Source organism: Drosophila busckii, unplaced genomic scaffold (genome assembly GCF_011750605.1).
Source record: "Drosophila busckii strain San Diego stock center, stock number 13000-0081.31 unplaced genomic scaffold, ASM1175060v1 hic_scaffold_51, whole genome shotgun sequence".
Classification (NCBI taxonomy): domain Eukaryota; kingdom Metazoa; phylum Arthropoda; class Insecta; order Diptera; family Drosophilidae; genus Drosophila; species Drosophila busckii.
The window spans coordinates 168-26,410 of NW_022872761.1; the positions used below are offsets into that span (position 1 = coordinate 168).

Below are 26,243 nucleotides of genomic sequence, written 5' to 3' on the forward strand. Positions count from 1 at the left end.
TACAATTTTGAATACATACATATCTAATCTCTTGTGTATATAATTATTATTAATTATTTTGTTGACTGGCCATGCATTGACACTTATTGAATTTTAGTTATTGGCTGTTCTGAAGAACCTTCTGCGCAAATGGAACGACGGCTTCGCTGCTATCTTATCATTTTGTTACAAGTATTTTATTATTTGTTGTAGATTTGTTTAACGATATGTTGGTATACAAGCATTAGAATACCCCGACTAAATTAAGAATAGCTTTAGTTGAGCGCATTGCCATAGAAACAATACAATATAGTTTAGAGAATAGCATGCACTATACTTAACCAAATTGAAGCAGAAGAAAAGTGTTTAAATTGCAAGAAAGCTTTAGAAATTAGTTGACATTGAAAGCTGCTGAGGTTCAGTGCTGGTCTGAATGTCATACTATAACAATTTCAAAATTTTATTTGAGAATTTAAAATTTACATACATTTTCTGATGGGCATTAATGAAACAGAATTGTTAAGGATGCTCTTTAGTATGATCTTGTGGCACATTCAAAATGATTATATTATCGCTCACACAAACACACACACACATATTCATTGCATTCACACACACACTCACACAGCCATATACACATGCTTAAACTCAAACGCATTCACTCATAAATGGAACCTAGAGTTGCATGAGATCCTAACTAAAATCATAGCTAATTGTTATGCAATATTACTGGCCAAGCTTTGCCGGACTGAGCACGAGCTCCGGCTCAAATTTACTTGACGACGTTGATGCTGGCGGAGATAACAGCAGATTGCCACGACCCAACGTGGCGTTGGCGGATGACGGCTGTGATTTGGTGGCACCAAAGATTGATGTTGATGCGGCCGCCGACATGCTGGCCGTGATTGAAGACGCCGTTGCCGGCCGTGTCGCCGACTGCAACGGCTGCAGTATGCTCAGACTTGTGGTCGCTATGCCCGTTGGCTCCAGAACCTGTCCAGGTATGCTGGTCGGGCCGCTGCTTGATGTTGGCGGCGGCAGCAGGCTGATCGTTGTATTGCTCGGCGGTGTAATGGAGCTCAGGCGACTTGACGGCATGGCGTAGACGGAGGTGGAGCCCGTTAGCGTCATGCCTAGGGGGCCTCGCACTGTTGCCGTGGCAGAGTAGGTGTGCGGCTGAGCCGGCGGCATATCATAGCTGGCGGCATTTGGATGCGACTGTGAGCTGGTTAGACGTGTGCTGGTGCTGGTGGGCGTTGTCTTCGGCGTGGCACCTGTTGATACGCCAGGACGTTGCGCGCTGGCTATTGTTGTTGCTGTTGCTGTTGACGTTGTGGCGCTGAATGCGGCGGTGTTGCTTTTGAGTCTGGGTATGGCGCCAGTGCTAACGCTGGTGAGCGGAGATGTAGCTGCCAACACACTGGTATCCATCAGTGAGGTCTCCTCGACGCCTACAGCGCCTTCGAGCGAGTCGCGCACTGTGGAGGAGGAAGACAGCGATTGCGATTGCTCGATTTGTTGCAGTGGCTCATGTTGCTGCTGTAGTCGCTGATGCTGCAGAGCAACACGCTGTCGCACTAGTTTACTGTTCGGTCGCTCGTCTACAGTGCTCAGGCTTGGCGTTGCTGCTGTTTTTGTTGTTGTTGTTGTGGCTTTGGTGGTACTACTCGTAACGGCAGTTGTTGTTGTTGTATGTTTGGCAAACTGCAGCTGCTTATGCTGCTTTTCCTCCTCTCGCTCCTCGTCGCTCATCTCGCACAAATTGAGTGCAGTTTGTAGTTTTTTCATTTCTAGCGGCGCATCTGAAAATTACATTTTAGCTGCTTTTCTTCGTACGGTATATATCTTTAAATCTTTAAACTCACCCGACAGATGATCAACGGTCCCTGGTTCATTGATAATGGGCACTACACGATTAATAGAGGTTTTCTGCTCGTTCTGCATGAAAAGCGAGGTGGTTGCTATCTGACGCAATGCCTCCATGCCCTCATTTAGCATTTTGCTTTGGCTGCGCTTGTGCGCTATTGGATATTTGGGCTAGAAAGAGAATCGGTACCAATTATAATAAATTATTTATAAATTCCAGATCGTGTCTTAAATAATAATCTCTTTAATATAGTTACAAGCCCTACATGCTTTATACTTTAGTTATAGAGTCTGTGTGGGTAAAACAAAATTCCACGGCTTCTGATTTGTTCAAGAAACTGCCATGGTCGATTCTTAAGCCAATTAATGTATTACTTACTCTTATTTTTACGTAAATTATTGCTACGCGAAGAAATTGAGTAACTTTACCTGCACGGGACCACGTGCAATGGACACACGTTTGCTCTCATTCCGCAGTAGGGAGGTCGTGTGATCCGCATCGATCTTATTACCTTGTTTTTTACGCGTCTTCTTGCTGGATGAGATGCAGTGCGATGGGCAGATGCAAAATAATATGCGTAAAATGCAACAAATCAGTCCCAGTCCTATAAGAAAAAGAGTATTAATGAGTTGAATGTTAAATTACAGTTTGCTGCAATGATTAATATTGCCTATGAGAGAGGGCCCTATAAGTCTTAGTTCCACAGTTTTAAAACCCTTCTCGCCGGTGCCAACAAAGGCAATAACCAGGCCCAGCGCTACTGTGCCCAAGCCCACATAGAGAAAAGCGTTCGCAAAGGTGCTCGGGCCTCGGAGCACACCCAGAAAATCCTCATCGTCAGAGGAGCCGCCCAGAGAGGCATCCTGTATCTGTCGAGGAAAAGTAGTTCATGTTAATCATATAAACTAGAAGCATTTTATATGTAAAATTAAGTCAAAGTTAATTTTAACTCAATAGGCTTAGATAGTTGTCAATGAGTAGGATGAGCGAAAGTGGGTTCATACATAGTAGGGTAGTTGGAATGGTATACGATATTGATTTGATAGAATTGATTTTTGATTTGAATTGCCTGCGCCACCTAGCGTTGAATGCGCTGAACATAGCTTAGACTTAAAGCGCGGTGGTGTGATCGAAAAGTAAAAGGTGAGGGTGATAAAAATACATAAAGAAAATTGTTCAGAAATATAAGTTTGCCGATTGGTGATTGTTGAGGAATCGTTGCTGAAGTTATGTTATGTACACTGGGTGACTCTACCAGGGGTGCCATAAAAGTCTTTGGAGAATTTTTCTCGGCTTGCGAATCTCCCAATCCAACGCGTAGATGACACAGAGCTTCGAGAAATATTTTCTTTACTGTATTTTTACACTCAATACCTTTGTAAAACTATATAGTGAAAATATTGTCCGCTCCGTATGTTGCTGAGTTTTTTAAGTTGCAATTATTTAAATTTGTCAAAGATACGGAAAAATACGAAAAAGATAAAATCAGACAGACATCTCAAACTTACAATAAGGTCACTTACCAGAGTTGCATTTAATTGTTAAGAAATAGCTGAATCAATTGTATTAATATACACTAAATTCTTTACTACTTGGAACTGACACTAAGTTATTTCTGATAACAATATTTGTAGACTTAGCTTACATTAAAAAGGTTCAAAAGATATTCTAAGCTCCGTCTCACGCGAATCTAAACAAATTTAAATCCAGCTCGAATGAGGTCTGTGTCACCTAAACCAGCTTGGGTTCATCTTTGTTGGTTTTCGGTTGGTTTCGATTTCTATGGCATCCCCTGAATGTGTTGACACTTACTCGATTACGCTTCACCCAGCGCCGATGGCAGGTGGCCTGCTGTTGTTGTTGCTCCTGTACGCTGCAGCGCCGGCCGCGCTCCAACCAAGCGGCACGTCCCTGAGCGCACTGCGTTTGTTTTGGCCATTTGGGCAAATTATTTGGTACAGGGACAACGAGCATGAACATCAAACATCGATATCATTATAGCGAGAGCGATGACGACGACGACGAGAACAACACGCGCACACAAGCACACGCACATAGAACGTGGTGTGGTTGGATGGTGTTGGTGGTGTTTGGTGGTGGTAGTTGGTAGTGGTGGTGGGGCAAATGCATAGAAAATATATACAGTTACAGTGATTAGTTTTGGCTGAGTGAGAGTGGTGTTTTATATATATATAGAATATATTGGAGTACGTTTCTTTTTTTTTGAGATTATGTTTAGATAAAGCATACAAAAATACAACTCATCACAAGATTAACAACTAATGCAAAAGCCATAAAATTGTAATATTGTAAAATTTGATAAATTAATATTTAACACAAATACTCAATTTTATATTCAATTTCATAACCTTTGGGTTTTGGGTTACACTGGGTTTGGCCATCAATAACGAGTACGACATCAATATGAAATAAGTATTTGACAGCCAATTGCGCAAACATATTACAATTTCTAGTTAATTTTCGATTTCAAACTGCTTTTGTTACTAAATGGCATAAACACACAAAGAAGATAAGATAGGAGTAACAGTAAAAAGTTAGGTTTTGAAAACAAAATAAGAAAGATAACACAACAAATAGGAAGTTTCAAGGTAGACAGAGTGAAAATGTAAAAACAGAAATAAGAAATGATATAAGAAACATTCAGTAAATAATCGAGCTTACACACACCGCAAGGCACAAATTTAACTGTTGAAAAATATTTATGGAGCAATAATTTTTGTACTTAATATTCTAGTATTCTAAAATAATTATACCATGCCGCAGCTGAAATGCACATATATTATTTAAAATTAACTTGAAAGCACTCAAAACTCTCACTTCAACCCCATTCAGTAAAACAGTCATGCAAAAATATTGAAATTAACCCCATAGCGAGCATGGCTTTAATCATAAGAGAAATTTATAGCGCGCAATGTGAATTTTTATTGAACATCTTGTAAAAAATAAAAAAGAGAATTTGTATCTTGTACCTAAATGCAACAGATTTTGTTTAAGGACTCAAAACTAATTTGACAAATTTATTTTTCTTTCTGTTGTATGGATTAAACGAAAGCTTCTTTTGTTCTCTGCTAGTAACATCTCACATTTTAATTTCTTCCTGAAATTTAAATTTGTAATAAAAAGAAAGAAAAATGGGCAGGCTATTTTAAATTTGAGCACCAAGTTGAGAATTAGAACAGCAACTGCTAAGAAACTTGTCCCATTTTTCGTAAGATATTGTTACCTTAATAACTTGTTTCTTATCCGATCAAAGCGAAATGAACATAGAATAATATGATTATCACTTTGCTTATATCAAAACAAAAGGCTGTACCTGCCACAGCTATTGTTCATTTGTGGGAGACGGACGGCACCAAATTTCTGCGTACCCAGTTTGGTATCCCCAGGTCTTGTAGTTGCTAAAAACTAGGACATGGCGATATCGTCTCAGCACGTCAGCTTGATCAGAAATATACTTTACAACAGTAACAACGCATTAATCTCATTTGACTTCCTTATAAGACCATATGACCGTAAGATGTATATATTCCGGGTCTATAAATCAAAAGCAAAATGTAAGTTATGTTACCATTTCATACAAAAAACTGTAGAGATTGTTGTTTAGCCCCTAACCATTATTTGAATATCTTCTTGCACAGTAATGCTTGCTTAAGCTGTTTTTTACTTTAAAAAAAAATTTGTTGGAAATCAGAAAAAATAAAAGTCAATGCCATTGGCTTCATGCTTACATCAGGGCGAAGAGACACTCTGGTGGGCAGGCAGGGCAGGCATAAATTTTGCACAGGACTTTCAAGTGGGCGTCGAAAACCTGAGAGTTATAGAACCTACGAGTTGTAACTGGCAAGAATATGGGTGTGCACGTCTAAACAGGGCAACTACTAAATATGCTGCGTGCTAGTAATAAGGCAAATAAAAACACACACAGTCAGGCTGTGCCCTATATACAAAGGACAATAGATATACACAAGTAGTATAGTATATACATTTGTATGTGGAAGCTACACGTTGAACGCTTGTCAGAGTTGGGTTTCGTTTTTGGTTTCGTTTGCTTTTCGTGTGCAAAATCGCAGCCACATGGAGACTATCGATCGGCGCTTTCAAACGTGTACTACTGACTGCTCCACATAACTGTAGCAGTAACTTTTACTCTGGACTGTGTGTGTGTATTTCTGCGTCTGTGAGTATTGCCCTTGACTTGGTGTAGGTGTAATCAACAATTTGCAACGCTGATTGACGAACGACGAGGCGCCATGTTGTTGTATTTACGCATTCACGCAGGCCCAGGCGACAGCTAACGGATTGTAGGGGGGGGGGGGGGGTGGTGAAAAAAAAAAAAAAAAAAAAACAAAAAAAAAAAAAAAAAAAAAGAAAAAAAAAAAAAAAAATAACAAATAATATTGCGCTCACATTAGTTCACCTGTCTGTTTGTTTTGGAGCAGATGTGTGTTTGTCTCAGATTTCATGCGAAAATTACATTCGAATAATAATAACTCGCCTAAAGCACTTTAAAGCCCGCAAATATAATTGTTATTATTGCTTGTACTATATCAATGCCACCATATGCGGCACGTGCGTTTTGTGCCCATATTGTAAATTTGCACTCAATATTTAGCATTTTGTTTTTACAATTCGATCACGCCATGTGTTCATTAAACTTTCACCTTTGTTTTTGGGGCCAGACCTAATAGCTGGCTTGTGACTTCTGGCCAAGCATGCTATACATATATACATATAAGATTGATTGGCTTTTTATATCCCTACGCCAGCGCTAACTACCGCAGGTTTACGCCTACGCATTGTCAGCTCCACCCGCACTCTCAGGGCCTTGTGCTAGGCACACGCAACGCGACGGAACGCAAACAACGAAATTCTTGTAGAAATTATCGCGAAAGCCTCGAAATTCTTACATATACATAGTTGGTTTTAAATGCTACGTAGCTTGCGTATTTCTTGTTGTAATAGGAGGGTGACAGAACGTAAATGAACACCGCACACGGAAGCCGGTGGTAAGGCAATTTGATGTCAAAATGGCGAAACTGCACACTGCTAAAAAACAACAACAGTGCCCAACTAAATTTAATGCGGCTTTTATGGGAAATCGAAGTACAGCAATAACCTTAAAACTAAGAGGCGAGATTGGTTTTTGAAAGTCAGAAAAATGTGGCAGACTACACTGCGTATGCGTTATACAAAAAAGAGATTTACCCAATTAGTATGAGAATCTATTGATGTACATTTATTTTCGTACCTCATACATACCAAAAATAACTGTTGGTAGACTTTAATATTAAATGCAATGGTCGATAAGCTTTCTCTATAATTAATATGTACTATTGCTTTGGGATTTGTAGCTTAGATTGCCGCCATTGATTTGTTGCATAATAATGAGTTATAATGCGACCTAACGTAGTCGCAAACTAACATGTATTTTCCCCTCCCCAATTGCAGCCCAAGCAACGACAACGACAACGACAACGGAAGTGTTGCACATTAATGACAGTCATTTATTTAGGTCTATTGATTATTTTGGCGGTTGTGATTGTTCTAATTGCGCATTGTTTGCTAATTATTGTTATGCATTATGATTAATTAAAGCTCGGACGAAGACTTTAAGAAATTTCCAAATATTTTCGTTTCAATTTATTAGCTGATACGTGCTTACTTGGCTTAAAATAAATCTGGCAGTTTGCAGACAAGTCAAATGCCAAATTCTAATCCCAATCTGTGTTAACAATTCACAATTGCTCGTATGTTTTCTTCACGTTCACGTCAACAGTTACTAACTGCGACTTGGCATGTGCGCTTGAGTTGAGTTTGCTGCAAAATGCATTTGAAATCAAAAGTTGAATGGGCCAAGAGGAAGTAAAGCAGAGAAAGCAAAAATCAAGACACAGGTGGGCTGAGAGCCAAACCTGGTAGAAAGTGCGCCGGCTAATGAAAAATGCAACAACAGCAGTAGCCGCAGCTGGCTACTGCCACTGGCACTGCCAGTGGGAGTGGCACAGCAAAAGGATATAAAGAAGGAGAACATCTTATGGCTAGGCACTGCAGTTGGCCAGAGCAGAAGATAAAAGATGTTGCCATTCAGGGACAGGCGCTGGCACACAAAGACATTACAGGCAATTTCACTAAATGGCACTGAACGCGCTTAGCAACGCCCCCTGAACCGTGCCCGCGCCCGTGCCTATGGATGGATGCTGCTTTGTGTAGCTGCAGCAACCCTGAAGCAAAAAGCCTCAAGGTGCTCACGGCATATGTGGCCAAATGGTGTGTCCATACCTGCCTGCCATTGGCACGGGGCCAGACGGTCTCATTGCCGCATGCGTGTGAGTCTGAGTGTATGCTCGTGTACATGTGTGTGAAAGAGTCTTTGCAGTAACTTTGCTACACAAATCAGCATTAAATAGCCCGGGTAGCCTGCAGCAGTTCATTAGGGCCAATAAAGTCAAAGGCTTGGCTTGCCCTTAGGCCACTTCAAAGCAACCACAAAAGTGGAAAGCCAAGGGTGCTTCAAGACAAAGATGATGCGCCACATGCCTGGCCACATTGTCTTGCCGCTTGATGACAATAAGAGATACTGGCAGCATTTTGAGATGTATCTGAAATTTAATTTATCTGCATTTAAACTGTAAAAATCCAAGTTGCGCTTGAGCAGACCGCATTAAATATAATAAAAATGCAATTTAGTGAGCTCTAAACGCATAAAAAGAGAAAAGTTTCAGCAACACACACACACACACACACACTCATGTATGTATGTATGTTAGTATGCAGTAGGTAAACGAATTCAAGGCTGCGCATAGAGCAAAGCCACAGCCAACAAAACAATTTATAAGCAAAACCACAAAAGAGAAGTGGCCAAGTTTTGTAACGGAACCAGGAAGCCAAAGCAAAAAGGCGCGCAAAAAGTTTGCATCTAAGCGCAGATTTTATAATGAAATCGGAATCAAAATGGGATACTCGAGACAGGAGCCCAAAGCTCTGCTACCGCAAATTAAAGTCGTTTTGTGGCTAAATTCTGCCAGCGTGTATGTGTTTTAAATTTGTGTATAAGTATAGGTGTGTGTGTGTGTGTTCCGTTTGGACGCACAACGGAAGCAGCAGCATTTCTTTTAGCTTTTCTTTTGCAGCACATCCGGCCATGAAATGTAAACGTCGTTTTAGTTTTAGCTTGTGCTTTTGTAACTTTCATTGTTGGTTTTGTTGTTGTTGCTTCCCTGCTTACAAATGAAAATGTCAAACGGCAAATGCCAAACGACTGTCGAGTCACAGGACATCGGCGATATGCGCTGTTAATTGAACGCATGTCACAGGTTGATTAAGGACTGTCCGACAATAACCATCGATCAGGTCACCAGGCCACCAAGCCACCAGCTGGCTGCGCTCAATTTCACATATAAGCGATGATAAATCAGCTGTGCAGCGCATCGAGAAATATGCTACATAATTCGTTAGCCATAAAATTTTTAAAGTGCTGCGCCAAGCACTAAAAGTCTCTTGACATTTCTGCAGACAGCCAGAACACTGGCAGCAGCAGCAGCAGCAGCAGCTGGAAAAAGAATAAAAAACAATGCAAGGCATCTTGGTTCCATGCGATTGCATTGCTGGCATCGTAGCTTGAAAACTTTCAGGGCCCGAATGGCAGTGAGTTAAGTGGCCTTTAAGCTTGATTTGTTAAAGAATATTTCACTTTCTATTGCGAAAATGTTGCTTATAGTACCAAAGTTAAGACACGAATACGTACAGGCGCGAGTAAGAAGAATTACACCGAAAAAAGTAATTGGTATTTAATTTTGCTTGAGTTACTTCATTATTGTTTTGTTTGCGATGGAAGACGAGAGCGTTGTATTTTTATAGGTTTGGCCTGGCTTTGTAGTTGGGTTTTTCATACTATTTTATTTATATTTCAAGGAAACGTTGCCAGGCTTCGAGTATAGATATAAACAACTTAATATTAAGCAGTATAGAAAGGTTAAATTTGAATAAAGTGCAATTGTCATTAGAGCTTTGTGTTTTCAACGCAAGTTGGGAGCCCCAACTGTCACTGCAATTATCATAATCATAAAACATGCAATTGTCAGCCGGCCCACTTATAAAAAAATGCAATTAAAAACAAGCAAAGAAGAGTGAAAAAATTGGTTGACATTAAAACTCAAATATTTGTTCATAATTAAGCGCATGCGAGCAACGCACATAGAATATAAAATAGATATACCATGAGTGAAACAGAGAAAAGGAGAGAGAGAGAGAAAGAGAGAGAGAGAGGAAAAGAGAGGGAAAGCTAGAGTAAGAGTGAGAGTTAGAGCGAGCAAGACAATTAAAATGCAACCAGCTGAATAAGAATTATTTGGTTATTTGTTTATGTAGCAGAAAAAAAGCGCAATGCAAGGCAAACATGCACACGCAATATTTGTTTAATAAAAAAAAAATTCGATAGCTTTTTTTTTTGTTATAAAATACGAGGACTTTCAATATGCCGGGCCAACTCAGACACACTCGCACATTTTGATTTTGATAGCTCACACATTCATAGATACACACATAGAATATTATGTACTAAACCTAGGACGTTAGTCACATAGAGCATTGGGCCACAGCACACAGATAGTTGTATATATGTATATTTACTGATATTCAGAGCAAGAGCGAGCGAGAGAGAGAGAGAGAGAGACAGACAGAAGAGAAGGATTATTATAACAGAGAGCGTTACGATTAGACGTTTAGACACCAATAGTTAAAGATATTAGCACATTATAGTTATGTTTGCTGACAAGAAATTTGCATTTGATTGTAAGACAACAAGCGTTTGTAGACTGTACCTAATGTTTCTTTGGAAATATCAATTTGTTAACTTAACGGGCTAGCAGCTGTAATTAAATAACATAAGTTAGCAGCAGTGCGGGCTTTTATTAAATAGTAATTAGAATATAAAAAAAATGTACAGTAAGGTGTTTAAATTTATGTGTGAGTGTAGTTCGTTTGTATTTCGTAAATTTCAGTAGTGCGTGCATCGAATAGAGAGCCAAAGAGTTGAACTTGAAGAAAATAGAAGAAGACCGAAGCAATTTGTTCGTTGTGTGTGTTGGGAGGATAAACACAAACTCAAAGCAGTTTATAAAGCGCAAGCCTTAGGTGCGTGTAGTTTGTAAAATAATATATAGAAAAAACTTATGAATGTGTGCTGCTTGTTATTCATATTTATGTTCAAAAACGGTCAAGCTTTTGGCTATGTGGATGAAGGCAATCTGAGCTTCCTGTATTTTGCTCCGAAAAGTATGCTTTAAAATTGGTTTCTTATAGTATTTGTATTTTCGATAGTCATTGGGACTGGGTCGGCAAAGCTAAACTCAAAATTAAAGTCTAAGCTACATTTACTTGGAACACATTAATTATATTGTTTATAAGTTTTTTGCACTGCAAATGCGACTTACCCAAGCGGCTGTAAATTAATTAGAGTGCCCTTACCACAACAAAAAGACAATTTGCAATGACAATACCCTCAGAAACAAACCTTTTACCTGGCATTTTAAATTTTATATGCATGCTAATGCGTACAAGTTGCGTTCATTAATTTCTAAGTAAATTTTAGTTATAATTTTTTGTTTTGTATATTTTAGTTTTCAGCGCTTGCTTCAACATGTGAATGTTCCACAAAAGTTTTTTGATTTACTTTGGCCAAAATTAAAATTTGCATTTCAATTTCAATGGGTGTAAGTTTCGATTTGACAGCCGCAGCTTGCTTTGGTTTGTCAATGCGAAACTGAATTTTAGCAATTTATTGCAAAATTTACTGGGTGCCTTTTGTAAAACATTTAATTCGCTTCATTATTTTGATTTTGTATAGGGCTACTTATGTATTTTGGTTTTGAGTTGGGCGTGGTTTAGCTTTGTGGAACAATTTTCGCAATTGAATCAAGTTGAGCTCCTAGATCGAAAACGGGAATGAGAGGCAAGTAAGCTTTACAGAATCTTTTTGGGAAAACTTGATACCATTTGATAATTATATATTTAGAATGCGTGTTTTTTTGTAATATATATTTTTATTGTTGTTGGTGGGTTGTTGTTGTTGTTAGTTAATGTTGCATACTTTCTTTTGATTTATCATTGATTTGTTGACTTGTATATTGAGTTGTGTTTCGTTTTGTTCAAATGACTACAAATAAAACAATAAATCTATAAAAATGAGTTGAAATAAATACAGATGAACACAAATTAATCTTGAATTTGTTATTTCAAGAGTTAATTAAAAGCGCACACAAAATGTTAGTTATTATTGTTGCAACGTTAACTTACACCTGTTGATTTATGCTAATTAAAATCTTGATATTATGTTACTTAAACTGTGGTTCATTTATATACGTAAAATAATAAACACGAAACAGTTGACTAACAGCTAAAAAGCTAGTAAGGGAGACAAAACATTTTCAGTTTAATAAAACAAAATGTGTTAAATTTAATGTTCTGAGAAATTTTGAATGTGAGAAAAACCCCAAATAGCAAATATAAAGAGTCAATATATTGGAATATGAATTCGATCCTCAGATTAACGACTCGCAGCCAACACTATTAATTTATTGGTTCATACTATTCAATTCTTTTATAATTTGGCCTTAATCGGCAAATATCGGCTGTGGACTGTCGACAGAAATAAACTCAAATAAATATTATGTGTGCGCTTTTTATCAAATAACTTCAAATAATAACATTATATATGAAAATGGTTGGTGTGGTGATATTGTTTGCATGTGTTTGAAGTTAACTTTGGCAGTTATTGCAGTACAGTCGCTTGCTCTCTACTTTTCTCATGAGAGAGAGGGGTAATTTATTGGGTGGTCGTTAAAATCAAAGCAATGAAAATGCTTGTTAATATTCAATGCAATTTTTGTTTGTACATACATAGCAGATGTTATTGTTGCTTACTAGGCCGAGGGCAACGGAACTGCTTTGCGTTTTATAAAATATTTAAAATATTTTATTGGCTTTGGCATAATTAAAGTGCTAAGCGCCCACGCAGCGCACCGAAAAGAAAGAACGAAAAACTTAACACACCAAAGGCAGAGCAATAAAATATTTTAAATATTTCAGATGCAGAAGCGTAGGCGGTTAAATGTCGAAAGAAAAATTAATGTATTGGGGGATTGAGGTTATATCTATCTAGAGCAAAAGCAAAGGATTTATTTACAGGCATTTTCATTGGACTTTAAGAATTACAACCAAAACGGCACAGCGTACTTGCATTGCGCCAATTACGTAAGTGATCATTACGTTACACATACACAAATACGAAAACACGTGAAGTACAGTTGCACGTGATGAAACGTTTAAAACGGTAAATTGAAATTCATGTTGCACATATGCATATGTGTTTTGTGTGTTAGTGTGTGTGTGTGTGGATTTATGTATTCTTTGAAGTATGCACATGTGTGCGTGCGTGTGATATGAATATTTACGAAAATGGATTTTTATTGGCACTTACTTCCGGCGGTGGCGGCGGCGGCTCCGGCTGTGGCGCCGGTGGCGTTGTCACGTATGTGTTTTTCTAGTTACGCATACGCATATACATATATACATGTATGTTCATATACAAGCAGTTTATGTAAACGTAAAGAGTTAACAGATTTTTGTTTACGTTTTGTTATTTTTTTTTATATAATTCGCAACGACATCGAGACGCAAGGAATGTTGTATGTTGTGTAAAAGAAATAATAAACGTTAAAGAGAGAATGACGTAATAGTGTCATCATATTGGAAAAAAATGTAACGTAACGCTCACACGTTACGTAGTAAGCAAGCGATAGTGACAGCGCGGAAATAGATAAACGATAGATATGTATATGTTTGAGTGAAAGATACGGAATATGTGTGTGTGTGTGTGTTTGTGTGTGTTTGTGTGTGTCTGTATATAAGAGCATTGCTGCTTGGATCTCACACGAATCCAGGCAACATTACCGTTAGTATGTTAGGAGAAAGCGAGTGGTGTCTAAAAAAAAATATATATATATTAATGTGTTTGTGTGTATGTATTTTGCAAATTGTTTAATGTGCTTTTTTTATGTTATGTTGATAATTTGTATTTCATAGTTCATAGCTCGCGTTTAATTAGTTCGTTTATGTGGTCTTTATTATGTTTACTGTGATGGATAGTTAGAGGCATATTGCTTGATAAATATGTTTTGGTTATACGTTTAGCACTACAGGGCTAGTTAAGGGAGTGCAGCGGGTGTTTGTGTGTGTGTGCGTGTTGGAAAGAGCGCACTAGTTTGGCTTGAGAGTAGTGTGAGTGAAGAGCTACACACATTGTTTACTTTAAGTACTTGGAGTTTACTTTACAGTTAATTAGTTAGAAGCAGGTGCAAAGTAGGCGAAAGTGTTTGGGTACTTGTAGGTGGGTGGGGTGGTTTGCTGGTACATCTAAAGCTAGGTGAGTGGGGTGTGAAAGAGATACGTAGATAGAGTTTGAATAGTTGGTCTGTATATAGAGCGTTTACAGAGTTACATAGATTATAGCATTGAGATAATAAGAGAGACAGAGATAGACATAGATAGAGAGAGAGAGAGAGAGTGATAGAGACAGGGCGAGAAAGTAATAGAGATAGTAAGCCATTGTGGTATTGAGAGAAACCAGTGGAGGTGAGCATAAGCGCTAAAGTTATAGTTATAGTTATAGTTGGAATTGAAAATAGTTAGAGTGATATTTAAGCTAATTGTACAGCGCATTAAGTTGTTGGCTGGCAGAGCGCTCAAGACTTGAAATATATGTATCTAAAGTTTCTTATATCATAAGTATATTTGTTAAAAACTACAGAGTTAAGACTAAGAAGACTATATATAGAGCAAAAAGTTACTTAGTCAGTACGTTCCAAAGCGGGTTAAAAGGGCTAAGAGTAGGGCGTAGTAGGAGAAAGATTCAATGCCAAACAGTTTATGGGCGCACGCTAAGTTAACTGCAATATCATTTAATAGACTTAAGAAAACTTGTATGCTAGCAAGTAAATCCGATTTCAGTGCTTGATCTCTAGGCGCACTACAATAGGCAACAAATGTTCAGAAGTTAACTGTTGGTCATTAAAAGAAATCATAATGAAGTGTGTTTTATGGAGAGTAAGAGTTAGAGTAAGATGGAATTAGACAGAGAGAGAGAGTGAGAGAGAGAGATAGAGAGTAAGAGATAGAGAGAGAGATAGCTTGGAAAAGATAGGTGAAGGGGGCTTTAATCAAAATCGGATTTAGGGCATAGACTTATTTGGATGGTGGGATATTCGGTTATTAGAATTTCATTTAAGCTGATTATAACCATTTGAAGGATTTTTAAGAGATTGGCGCTCGTTGCTAATAGCTTTTGAATTTGGGAACGGAGCATTGAAAGCAGTGATTGTTTATATCATCGCTTTGCTTAGAGGTATTTCAGGTACTTAAGTAGTTGATTTAATCTTATTTGTAGTTTTATTAGCTTATGTTTCATTTAAAGAGATTAAGGAGTGTTATAAATTAATTTAGTAATTTAGTATTTGTTGGTATTTTATATTATTACCCATGACTCAGGTGGATAACGAGGAAATGGAGCTATTTCTTTAGTTGCTACATTACTAGGCAACTCAAGTCTTCCACCTAATTTTCGTAGCTTTCTTCTTCTCGCCACCCGAGATTTCGATCTTAGCATCAATGCGGCCTGCATCTTGTTTGTTGTTGTTCTTTTGCTTGTTGTACGGTAAAAACGGTAACAGTTACGGTTACGGTTACAGTTACGGTTACGTAGTCTGTTGTTACGTTAGAACACCTTACTTTGTTGCGTTGGGGTCTTGGTCTGTCTGGGTCTTAAAGTTCAAAATCAATGGGATGATACAGGTTACGTATAGGAGCTTAATTACGTCAAAACTAAATGTCACGAGTCAAGAGTTTTGATTGTTTAAGTCAATAGATTTGCATGTCGCTATATCCAAATTAGAGACGTTTACGTTTTCTCAATACGTTATCACGTTAACACGCAACATCCGAAAAGTAAAACCAAATATTTGACAACAAAATGAACGTACATACGATGAGCGCACATTAAAGATTAGGCACAAGGAGTAGGATAATAGAAAATATATATAGAAGCAAATAGAGTATATTTTGAATATATATCTATGTGTTGTGCTTATGTTGTTATTGTTAATGTTGATGCTCTTATTATCTGGTAACTGGTTCGTAAGTGAAGAAGAATCTGCTGGACAACTGCGTCAGTAGTTGAAAGTTGAAAGAGTGGAGAGTGGGGAGAGCAAGTCTCTGGCGCAGTTGAGTGGCGGGCTGAGGATGTGCTGCGTTGATCGCTAGTGGAGATCGGCCTTGTTAACAAGCTCCGTTACGTCGTTCTAATTGTTGTTGCTGTTGTTGTTGTGTGTTTGTGTCCAGCGTTGAGATGACAACTACTTTCGATATCCCGCGCACATTTGCTATGGCAATGACGTAAATTGATTGTAGGGACTTTTATCTTATTCGATTATTATTTTGTTTCATTCAGTTTTATTTATATTGATTTGCTTGCGTCTTTTGTAGGTCCGTTACGTGTTGTAACGTAACGCCTTGCTACTTCTGCTACGTTGCATTAACGTCACGCAACATCGTATTCGTTGGTGATTTCATTTTCGTTTGTATTTTGGCATTGAAAGCTATAAACATTTATTAATTTCTATATATTGACCGTTGCCTTTGGCGTAACGTTAACGTAATTGCACTATCACGTAAACATAATTGATTGCCCGTCTTAGTCTATTCATTGACTAATTATTTCTATGTAGAAAACGTTGTTTGAATTAGTTGCTAGCAATTGCTATGCTGTTTGCACTTAAATGAAAGAAGGCAATGTCGTTGTTGTAGCTTATTATTCTTATTATAGTCTGCTCTTGTTTTTACTGTTAATGTACTGCTAGAATCAATTATGATCGATCACATTTGGTGCGTTTGAGTTTAGTTTTATGTATCATGATTACAGTAGAAAAAATATTTAAAGCTTTTATTGCAGCGTTTTATTTTCTGCTTGTCTCCGCTCATGGTCGTTTAATTTTATTTCATTGTAAGAGTTTAAAACAACTTTTTTTTGCTGCCATCCGTTGTATTGTTAATTAAGAACATATTTTATTTATTTGATTTTGTTTATTTTATTTTATATCACATATGTTGCTTTGATGTTGTCTTTGTATCAAGTATTTTATACGTTGATTATTTATTGTTTGCTAATTTTAATAGCATTGTGTAATAGTAACTTTAGTCTATTGCTGGCTTTTGTGAATTTGCTAATTAAATACCATAAAGAATTTATTAACCTTTTTTTAAAAAAACAAACTTTTTTTCGCTTGCAGTTGTGCGCATTTGTTGATTGCTTTTTCAAGTGTTGCATCCATTTTATCTCAAACTAAAAATCGAACTACAATAAATATACATCTATGTATATGTGTGGCAATATAATTTATGGGCCACAACTATTTATTGCCTTTGATTGCCAAAACAATTTCTGTTGACAACATGCTTTATTTATATATTCAATTAAGCAAAATTAAACAAGCTAGCTATAGTGATGAAATGTTTTTCTTTAAGTTTTAGTTAAAAATACTTTGTTATTTAAAGTATTTCGGTAGGATAAATTGATTTTATTTGCTATTATTTAGCAAAAGTGTTAATAGAAGATATATGTATGTATGTGTATAAATAAGTTATACGGAAAATTTTTCATCAATATAGCACACTTGCTATACATTAATTTAAGGTTTTACCTACGCAACCCGAGTGTGCAGGGTTAGTTATAATTTTTATATATATATTTTATATATATATTTTATATATAATTTTATATTTGACTTGAATCAATTTACAGCCCATTCTCAATCTATTGATATGCATTTGCCTCGGCAACTTAGCATTTGTTAGAGCCAGAGCTCAAATCAAGTCGAGTGGAAAGCTTTGGAGCCTGCTGCAAATCTTTTCTGCAAAAATCTTCTGAGTAATGCAAACACAGCAAATATTTATGGCTTATGTTGCTGCACTGCTAAGCTATAATTCAAATGGCAGTCAAGTCTTGCTGAGCTTCAGCACACACACACACACACACAGAAACATACGCACAGCTATACACATGCATAAATGCATACACATGAGTTGTTAGTGGGCTTTAGATGTATGAATGTGTCAGAGACCATTTCGCGGGCCCAAATATCAGTAAAGGCAAGCTGTGGAGGGAAAAAAAAGTTATATCCAAGTGCTGCAGCTGTTGATACTCATATGCAAATGCATCAGGGGCAGCGACAAGGGTAACTTTTTTCTCAGCGAGTGTGTGTGTGTGTGAGTGTGTTGTTAGTTTTAGAGCGAGACAACAGCACTCAAAGAGCTGGCAAGCTGCAAGCTGAACCAAAAATTTCAATAATTCAACAGCGCAAAGCGGAAAAAGTCACTCGTTGAACGATGCAGATGAAAATTTAATGGAATACAGATTCATGCAAAAGCCACACACACACAGGAATAAAATATATATACGTTATATATGTATGTATGTATGTATATATTGCAGTCAGGGCCGTTAATAGACAATAACATGCCATCCAGAGGCCCAGCACACAAAATCATACACACACATACAGCCATGCATGCGCTTTGCTTGCAGCTGACATAACAAAAGCTGGTCGCTGGATACGCCTAAAAGATTGCTACATTTTTGCAATTAAACACACAACTCAGAGGCACATATACATGCGCACACACAAACACTATCACACAGACAGCTTTGGCACTGACTGTAACTGCGTTTTGTTGCTACACATGTTGCAGGCTGGCAGGCCGGCTATAACAATGTCATGCTGACAACATAAGCGCATAAAAGTATACTATGAAAATTAATTTGCAACATTACTTTGTATGTGCTTGCGAGTGTGTGTGCGTATACGAAAGGCAGACAATACTGGACTTAATATATGACATTTTGCATTTCACATATTGTTGTAAATATAAATGTCGTTTGTCTGCTGGAGTCCTTGGGGTCAATTGTGTGTGGAGAGCATAAATAGCCAAGGCTTTTCAAATTTATTAAAATTCACATAAATCATTGACTTAAAGCGGTCGAGCAGAAGTCAATTAGGCAGCAGGCATAAAATAGCTTTCAAGTGGCTCGATAGCGCGGCCAAGCGAGAGTGTCTATAACCACAGAGCGGAATATGCTTGCATATTAAATAAAGAAAAGCATTTCAAAAACAGATTGTCTTACAATCAAAAATTAATATTTGTGAGAAAAACGTTATGCTTTAATATAAATTCAGCTTGCGCTTAATGGGATTTCTTTCTAGCTAGCCTTTTGCCATTCAAGTGTCATTGCAGTGACTTAAACAGTTTGCTTGCTCTCGCCTGGATCAATATCAACTCAGAGGGTTGACTTTGCATATGCATAAAGTGAAAATGCCATAATATGCGCCGTCAAGTAGTCACTGCCTGGGTCAGTGGATAACTCAGACGAGAAACTAGCAAGACCCTGGGCTAATTAATGCGCCATGCAAGCACATTCTATTCCACCCACACACACCCACAACCGTGGTGGTGCACATTTTGGCAGAGCGCCCACTGACTTGTTCACATGTCAGCTACTCTGTGGGGAAGGGGCTCCGCGTTTGCTGTACTACTATTTGGCTTGTCTACAGGTAATTAAAGTCGCTGAATCGGCTAAAAAAATTTACATATGCCACATGCCGTGAGAAATGGCAACTGTCCTTGTTGAAAGCCGTGTTATTCTATGGTGTGGCTACGACAACCTGCAAGAGTGTGCGTAAGCTTGTATATGTATTGATTGCTGTTTATACAGCCGAGAAAGCCAAGTTTGCTTAGCCTAACCAGCGTTAATTGAGCACAGTTTATAAACCCATTTGTTATTGAGTTAATTGTTTGCTGTATGTTCCACTCAATTGAGCCGCAATAAGCAATATAACTGCACTAAAAGAAAATTAAATTATTATGTTCCGCGATTAGGCGAAGCAACCTCAACATTGTGGTCCCATAAAAATGTCAATTGCGATTGAGTTCACTGGCGAGCACGTTATAATTTGTGTCTTTTTAAATGCTTTTTATTGTCAATGCCGACGACAGCAAGCAGACACACATAAAAGAACTTATACTCACAACACGCACACACACACACATACGGAGATAAAATGTGCAAATATTGAAGATAAATGTTTGCAAAAGGGCCAACGGGTTAGCGAGCCAAAATTGAAAATGAATTTAAATGTGGCTTTCCGTTATAGAGCACATGCGTTTATCTTGTATTTGAGGGAAGAAGGGAAGTCTTTTTTTTTGTCACAATTACATATTTAAATTATGGGCTGACCATACCCCATTGAATGAGTATAAGCTGTACTGTTATTTAATGCTCGAGCCATGTCGTACGCGGCTGTAAGTTACGAGAAACAAGTATTTTTCTTATTTAGCACTTTTTACTTTAAGGTTCCAATATACCTGATACGCAATGTTAGGATACGTAACCACTGCAAGGTTTTTTTTGCATAGCTTGTTAAAGAAACAAAATAATTTTACTGTTTTTCCTTATATTGATATTGAAATCAAAATGGAATCTATTCGAAAGCTTCAAAGCTTTGACAATTTAGGCAAAATTTAAAATCTTGAATGTTTGAAGTGCCTTAATTGCTTACTATCTTGGTCATAATTCGGCCAAATCTTTTTATTACGAATGATTTTTGCTGGGTTAGAGCTTTTCAGCGTTTAATAGACAACTATTAGTGGTCCGAGTGTATAAATATAAATTATTCAACAATCGAAGATATAAAAGCAATTACCAATTATTTTGCGTCCCATTAATAGTCACGAATAATTTTCTCAATTAAAAGAACAAAGATCATTCTCAGTGCCTTCGCGGGTCTTGTCTTCTAGTGAGATAATCATTTAAAATTGATCATCATCTTTGATAGTTAAAAATTAATAGAAACTTCCTAGTGCGCGTTGTCTTGAAAACTCATTTTATTTCTGAATAAAATAAAAATGATCAGAATGTCGTCAGTTCGTTACGAGGACTGGATAGAGCGCTCATCTCATTATCATCTCATTAGATGGCAAGACTGCAAGACTGCAACATGCGTGACTAAGCCAGTGAATGCTGCTCAATTCAAATTACACTTTTACTTTCTAAATGAATACAGTATTTTTTTTGTTATAACAATTTTTCAAACCGTATTTATTATCATTGATCAGAATTTTAACTTAAACTTTCATAGATAAGAGAGTAGGGGAGGCAACAGCACCATAGGCGAAGCTCGAACTGTCCACTGATTGTCACTTAATTGTAACTTGTCACTTGGATATACTAAAAGTGCAGCAAGGGATGGGAAATAGCAAATGGCGTAACTGGGACTTCAATATGTCACATACAATTACGATAACAACAATAAAAAACGACATGACTGACAAACAATTACGAGAACAACAGCAAAAAGTGAGCGAAAGGGAAAAGAATTGAGCAAACGAGTCTCAGTGGGGCTTCCAACATAACTGCTGCCACAACGAGCGGCAAGCGGCACGAGCCTGCCACAGGCGACAGTTTGAGTAATTATTGAGACTGCAATTTTGGTATGGCCATCGCCAAAGTTTTCGCTTTCGTTTCTCTCTCTTTTTTTGGCAGCCATCGCGTAATTGAAAATTAAATTGCGATGCGCCTTGATGACAATTTTGGCAGCACTGGGCTGGGCAGTGACAAAATTAATGTTCAAAAGCAGGCACTGTGCACGAAGGCGCTAACGAACTGATTCAGTCGTACTGCAAACGCAACATAGTTGACTGATACGCTCTCGTGGCTAAGAGAATTTCAGCTTTTCTTGCTGTTATTGAGCTAAGCTCAAGATTGTAATCAAAGTGAAAATCAATTACGTTGAGTAAAGAGTTTGTTGGACATCTATATACTTAATATGCTTATAAGGTTGAATGCAGCTAGCTTAAGCTATATACAAAAAGTTGGACTAATTTTAGATACCTTGAGATAAACAGTGCGTAAAGACAGTTAATTCAAATCAGGTTGGCTCTCAGACACCCAGCGGTAACAATCAGCTGTCCCTTAACATTGATTCAATTATACTTTATATTTATATATGTATATATATATATATATATATATATTTAACTGCAGCCAGCTAATTGCTCTGCGATTAACAGTCTCTCTTACTCTCCAGCTTTGAAAGCGACCACATCAGCTCGCTCTTCATCTTTAGTAACTTTAAAATTTAAAAACATATAATGTTAAACGATCAGTACTTGTTTATTAATTTAGCAAAACCATATTATGGCTGCATAAATGCATTTAGCGAGGCATCTAAGCAAGTTGGTGTATTCTAAAGAGGAAACTGCGTTCTCAACCCAGCACAGCTCAAACAGTATCCCAAATATCGTAGTTGCATTTAACTTTTCATAAGCAGCGAGAGATCAACTAAAAATAAAAATGCATAAGCCTGTCGAAGTAAACATGCGATATATTATATAAATGAAAACTAAACCTAATAGTTGTTGGATAGCATGACACTGAGTTTGCTGTATAAGTGTTAGGCGTGTTTAAAAGATTAACAGGGGCTTAGCAGAATCAGCAAGTTAACATATGTAGGATACATAACTGAAAAATAATAATAATAGTGAAGAATAGTTAAGTTTAGATTAATGTAATGGTAAGCACATCAATCAAATAATTAATAAATAACATTTGTTGTGCAATTACAACTGCTAATGTTAATGTCACCATCTTGTTCGCCTATTCATGAATTTTCAACTAGAAGTACAAAGTATATGGACACATATCTAAATTCTGTTTTTGCCATTTGCACTACTCTCGCGCTTTACCTTTATCACACGTTATTTGCCATTTTCATGACGCTATTGCTTGTTGGGCTTTCTCTGCTTTTTTATGTTTTCCTCTCGCATTTGGCCGTCGCCATTTTGCCGTACACTTTTTTCACTATTTTACAGCTAATTTACTAGCTGTTGTTTTTGTGCTCAGCACTCAAAAATATATGTATGCATTCGCTTTTATACATACGTATATGTATACATAGTACAGCTACATATATATTTATGTCTCTCTTTAGTGGCTCGAGTGGCCGGTGAGTGGGAGGTTTAGGGAAGTGAAAGCAAAGTAACTGAGCTGAGGTGGAGTGCTGCATATAATAAATTTTAGTCGCCATTCGCGTTTACTGTTTGCTTTTGTTTTCTTTTTGCAACTTTTCGCGATGGACTTGGATTTTGTTGTGCGCTTCCGCTTGAGTAAGACAGACTTTCTTTTGTGTTACAGTTTTGTTTAATTTGTGAACATTTTTTTAGTCATTTTTATATTTTGTTTGGTCCGCGTTTGCAGTTGCTTATGCAAGTCAAATAATTGCGCAGAGCAGAAGGTTTTTTCTGCTTTGCAGCTTTATTTTTTAATTCGTCGTTATATTCATGACGCTCGTTAAGTGAGAGTGAGCCAAAAAACTTTAAAACCGCCTTTGCAACATCAGCGCCAGCGCCTCTCACCTTGAGCCACATTGCCCGTGGATGAGGGGTGGCGGTGTGACATTAAACATGTTGTGGCTTGGCTGCATTTATATGACACACATTTCGCCTTTTACACAACATTTGGCAAGTGGCGCCAGGTTAGTGGACATTGAGAGTGGAAAGGGGGAGATCGGGTCCATGTGGGTGGTGATTGGGCGGGCGCTGTGTCGCCGTCGCCGTCTGTGCTTGCCAAGCTTTTTCGGGCGTCACATTATCAGAGCGATACAAAGGCACATTATGCGCTTCCGACTTTGCAGTCGGCTGTTTTTGTTGTCAGTTATGGCAGCGCCACAAAATTGGGTTACCACTTAGCACTGCCACATCGACAGCTGCCACACTGTAGCAGCGGCCAATTGAAGCTATTGACTTTGGCAGACAGGGTTTTGATGCTCCAGTCATATAAGCCATGTCCAATTATGGAGCAAGAACGGCAACGGCAGTGGAACAGCTGCGACTCACAAATTTTCAATTTTTAATACTAAAACAAATAATATTGTTGCAAGTTTCTCGATTTATGAGATGTAAGATAGAAATCAAGTTAATTGGGGGTGCCACAGATATCTCTCAATATTGAATATTTAGTTACGGCGACTTCGAGTTTCTACCATTTATAGAAAGACGTCTCTTTGGCCTCCTCCAAAGCCAGCTCGTAGATAATGTTGGGTTGGCTTGAGGTTTTTTTTTTAAATTTTGTGGCACTCCAGAATATAATAAGTTAGAAATAATGAGTTTTCATATAATTTTTTGGTCGAATTCCCCATAGTGCGTTCTAGATAAATGTCAGTAGCTTGAGTAAGCTTCATAATTTGATTAACCAGAGATGAAAAATTGACAGACTGATTTGTCGCCATCACAGCCTTAACTCGCTCGTTCTTCATTCAGGTTTAAATTGATAAACAAAAATGATATATAAAGAAGTATAGCCTACTTTTTGGGGCACGTTGCTTAGCATGCATTACTGTTAAAGTTTAGACACATAGAGATACACACATAAACAGGCACATCTAGAACAGTTAGCTTACGATTCAATGCTCAGGCTATATGCTTACGAAGCTGAAGCGCATTTACCTCGATGTGCTCACAGAGACAGATGCCCTCCTCGCAGTAGGCACATATTTGCCACTTGCGTCCATTGCCCAAGCCCTTGAAGAGCAATTGCGGCTCATCGCTGACCAGCGGCTCGTACTGCGTCTGCTGGAACTGCAGCTCACGCAGCTGACGCTTCAAGCCGCCCGTTACGCCGCCCGTATCGCTTTGCTCGAATGCATCGCTGCGACGCATGCGATAGACGCTGCACTTGCGCTCCAAAGGGCCTCCGGGTGCCTGCATGGAGTCGTCCACGTCGTAGACATCCCCGGCTGTAAGCGGCTGGCGTTCGACAGCGTCGTGCAGCTCCTCCTCATCATCGTCGGCGGCGCGACGCAGCTTTACGGCTGCGGCATGTCCCGGCGAGGCCATGGGCGTGGCCGGCGTTACAATGATCGCATCATGGTGGGGCATAAGTATGGCCGCGGCGCCGGCAAGCTCCAGCTCAGCCTCAGCCTCAGCATCAGCAGCCGCTGCCGCCGCCGCCGCAGCGGATGTGCTGGGCGTGGCGGCTGTCTCCAACGACGTCGCTGTCGTTTTAACGCCGACCGCAGCCGATGGCAACGCGGGCGTCGTTGGCGGTGTCGCCTCCATCTGCGACACCAGCGGCAGCGTCGCTGTCGCCGACTTGTGCAGCTGCCCGCTGACCGCCGGCTGAAAGCCAGCGCTGCTGCCGCTGTGCCGATGCACCAGCTTCGGTGAGACGCGTCCGTGTGTGACGGCGAACTGCTGATAGGGCGTCTGTGGCGGTCCAGGCGTCACCGCCACTGGCCCCTGTAGGTGGCTGTGATGCATATGACTGTGCGCATGATGGGAGTGTCCGTGTGCGTGGGCGTGGCCATGCGCATGGGTGTGCGAGTGCATGCGCAACTGCAGCACCGACTGAGTGTCGCCAGCCTCCTCGATGGGCAGCAGCGACTTGGACTGTGTGTAGGTGGCGCTCAGTTTGCGCCCCTGCGGCTGCGGCGCGCGCAGATAGTTGGTGGGCAGCTGATGGAACTGGCGCGACGCACTGCGCGTCGGCGTCGAGGCGCCGCCATGATCGGCAAGCACAACAGCGCCGGCTGCTTTCGGTGGATGTAGTTTCGCTTGTAGTTGTTGGTTCTTCTTCTGCTGGCGCTGTCGTTGGCGTGCTTGACGCGAGGCCAACGAGGCGCCACCAGCAGCTGCATACATTGCTGGTGTTGCTTAGGTGTAGCTCACTAACAACATTCGCTTCACAACGCTTAACTGTGTAACTAAAACTCGACTTGAGCAACGAAGCTCACTCACTGACCCTACTTAACCTCACTTTTGGTTTCGAATTCAGCTAACCTCAAATTGCACTAGCTAAACTCACTGTTTGTTTGGTTTGTTCCAACTTCAATTGGCTGCTGTATGTTGTATAAAGCGTGTGTAAAATGAATTTAAAATTCTTAGCAAAAGTTTTTGTTACTCTGTGTGTTTAGTTGTCTGTCCCTGTAAATATGCATTCGACTTCATTTCAATGATCGTTTTCTCTGAATGGTGTAGCTGACTTTGTTTCGCTTTGGTTGGTTTAGTTTGGTTTGGTTTGGGTAGAAATGTCTGTTTGACAAAAATGATTGTACTTTGGATTACTTGCTTAAGCTTCAACCAAGTGACGTGGCATACAAAAATCGCTTCGAACAAAACCTCTTGAAACCATCAAAAGTAACAATCTACAAATGTATGTAACTAACTTAAGCTCAACTTAGGCTACGTACTATTCAAAATAAATACATTTTGTGCATTT

General features: G+C 38.9%; 1 protein-coding gene across 4 annotated transcripts; it reads right to left on the reverse strand.

Moving 5' to 3' along the window:
* Nucleotides 1–664: 664 nt before the first annotated feature.
* On the reverse strand, nucleotides 665–26,243 carry LOC108608514. 4 transcript variants are annotated; one of them, XM_017999420.2, is made up of 7 exons: nucleotides 15,399–15,964; nucleotides 13,344–13,406; nucleotides 3,659–3,766; nucleotides 2,517–2,715; nucleotides 2,275–2,450; nucleotides 1,845–2,016; nucleotides 665–1,781 (listed from the first exon to the last, which is right to left on the reverse strand). In XM_017999420.2, exons 1-7 carry the CDS (start codon nucleotides 15,540–15,542, stop codon nucleotides 706–708), a joined length of 1,938 nt encoding a protein of 645 aa, XP_017854909.1. In that variant the 5' UTR covers nucleotides 15,543–15,964; the 3' UTR covers nucleotides 665–705. The 4 variants fall into 4 exon arrangements, with proteins under 4 accessions (XP_017854909.1, XP_033150737.1, XP_033150736.1 ...); XM_033294846.1 differs by lacking the exons at nucleotides 13,344–13,406; nucleotides 15,399–15,964 and adding an exon at nucleotides 24,473–26,243 and having other exon boundaries at nucleotides 665–1,769; XM_033294845.1 differs by lacking the exons at nucleotides 13,344–13,406; nucleotides 15,399–15,964 and adding an exon at nucleotides 24,473–26,242.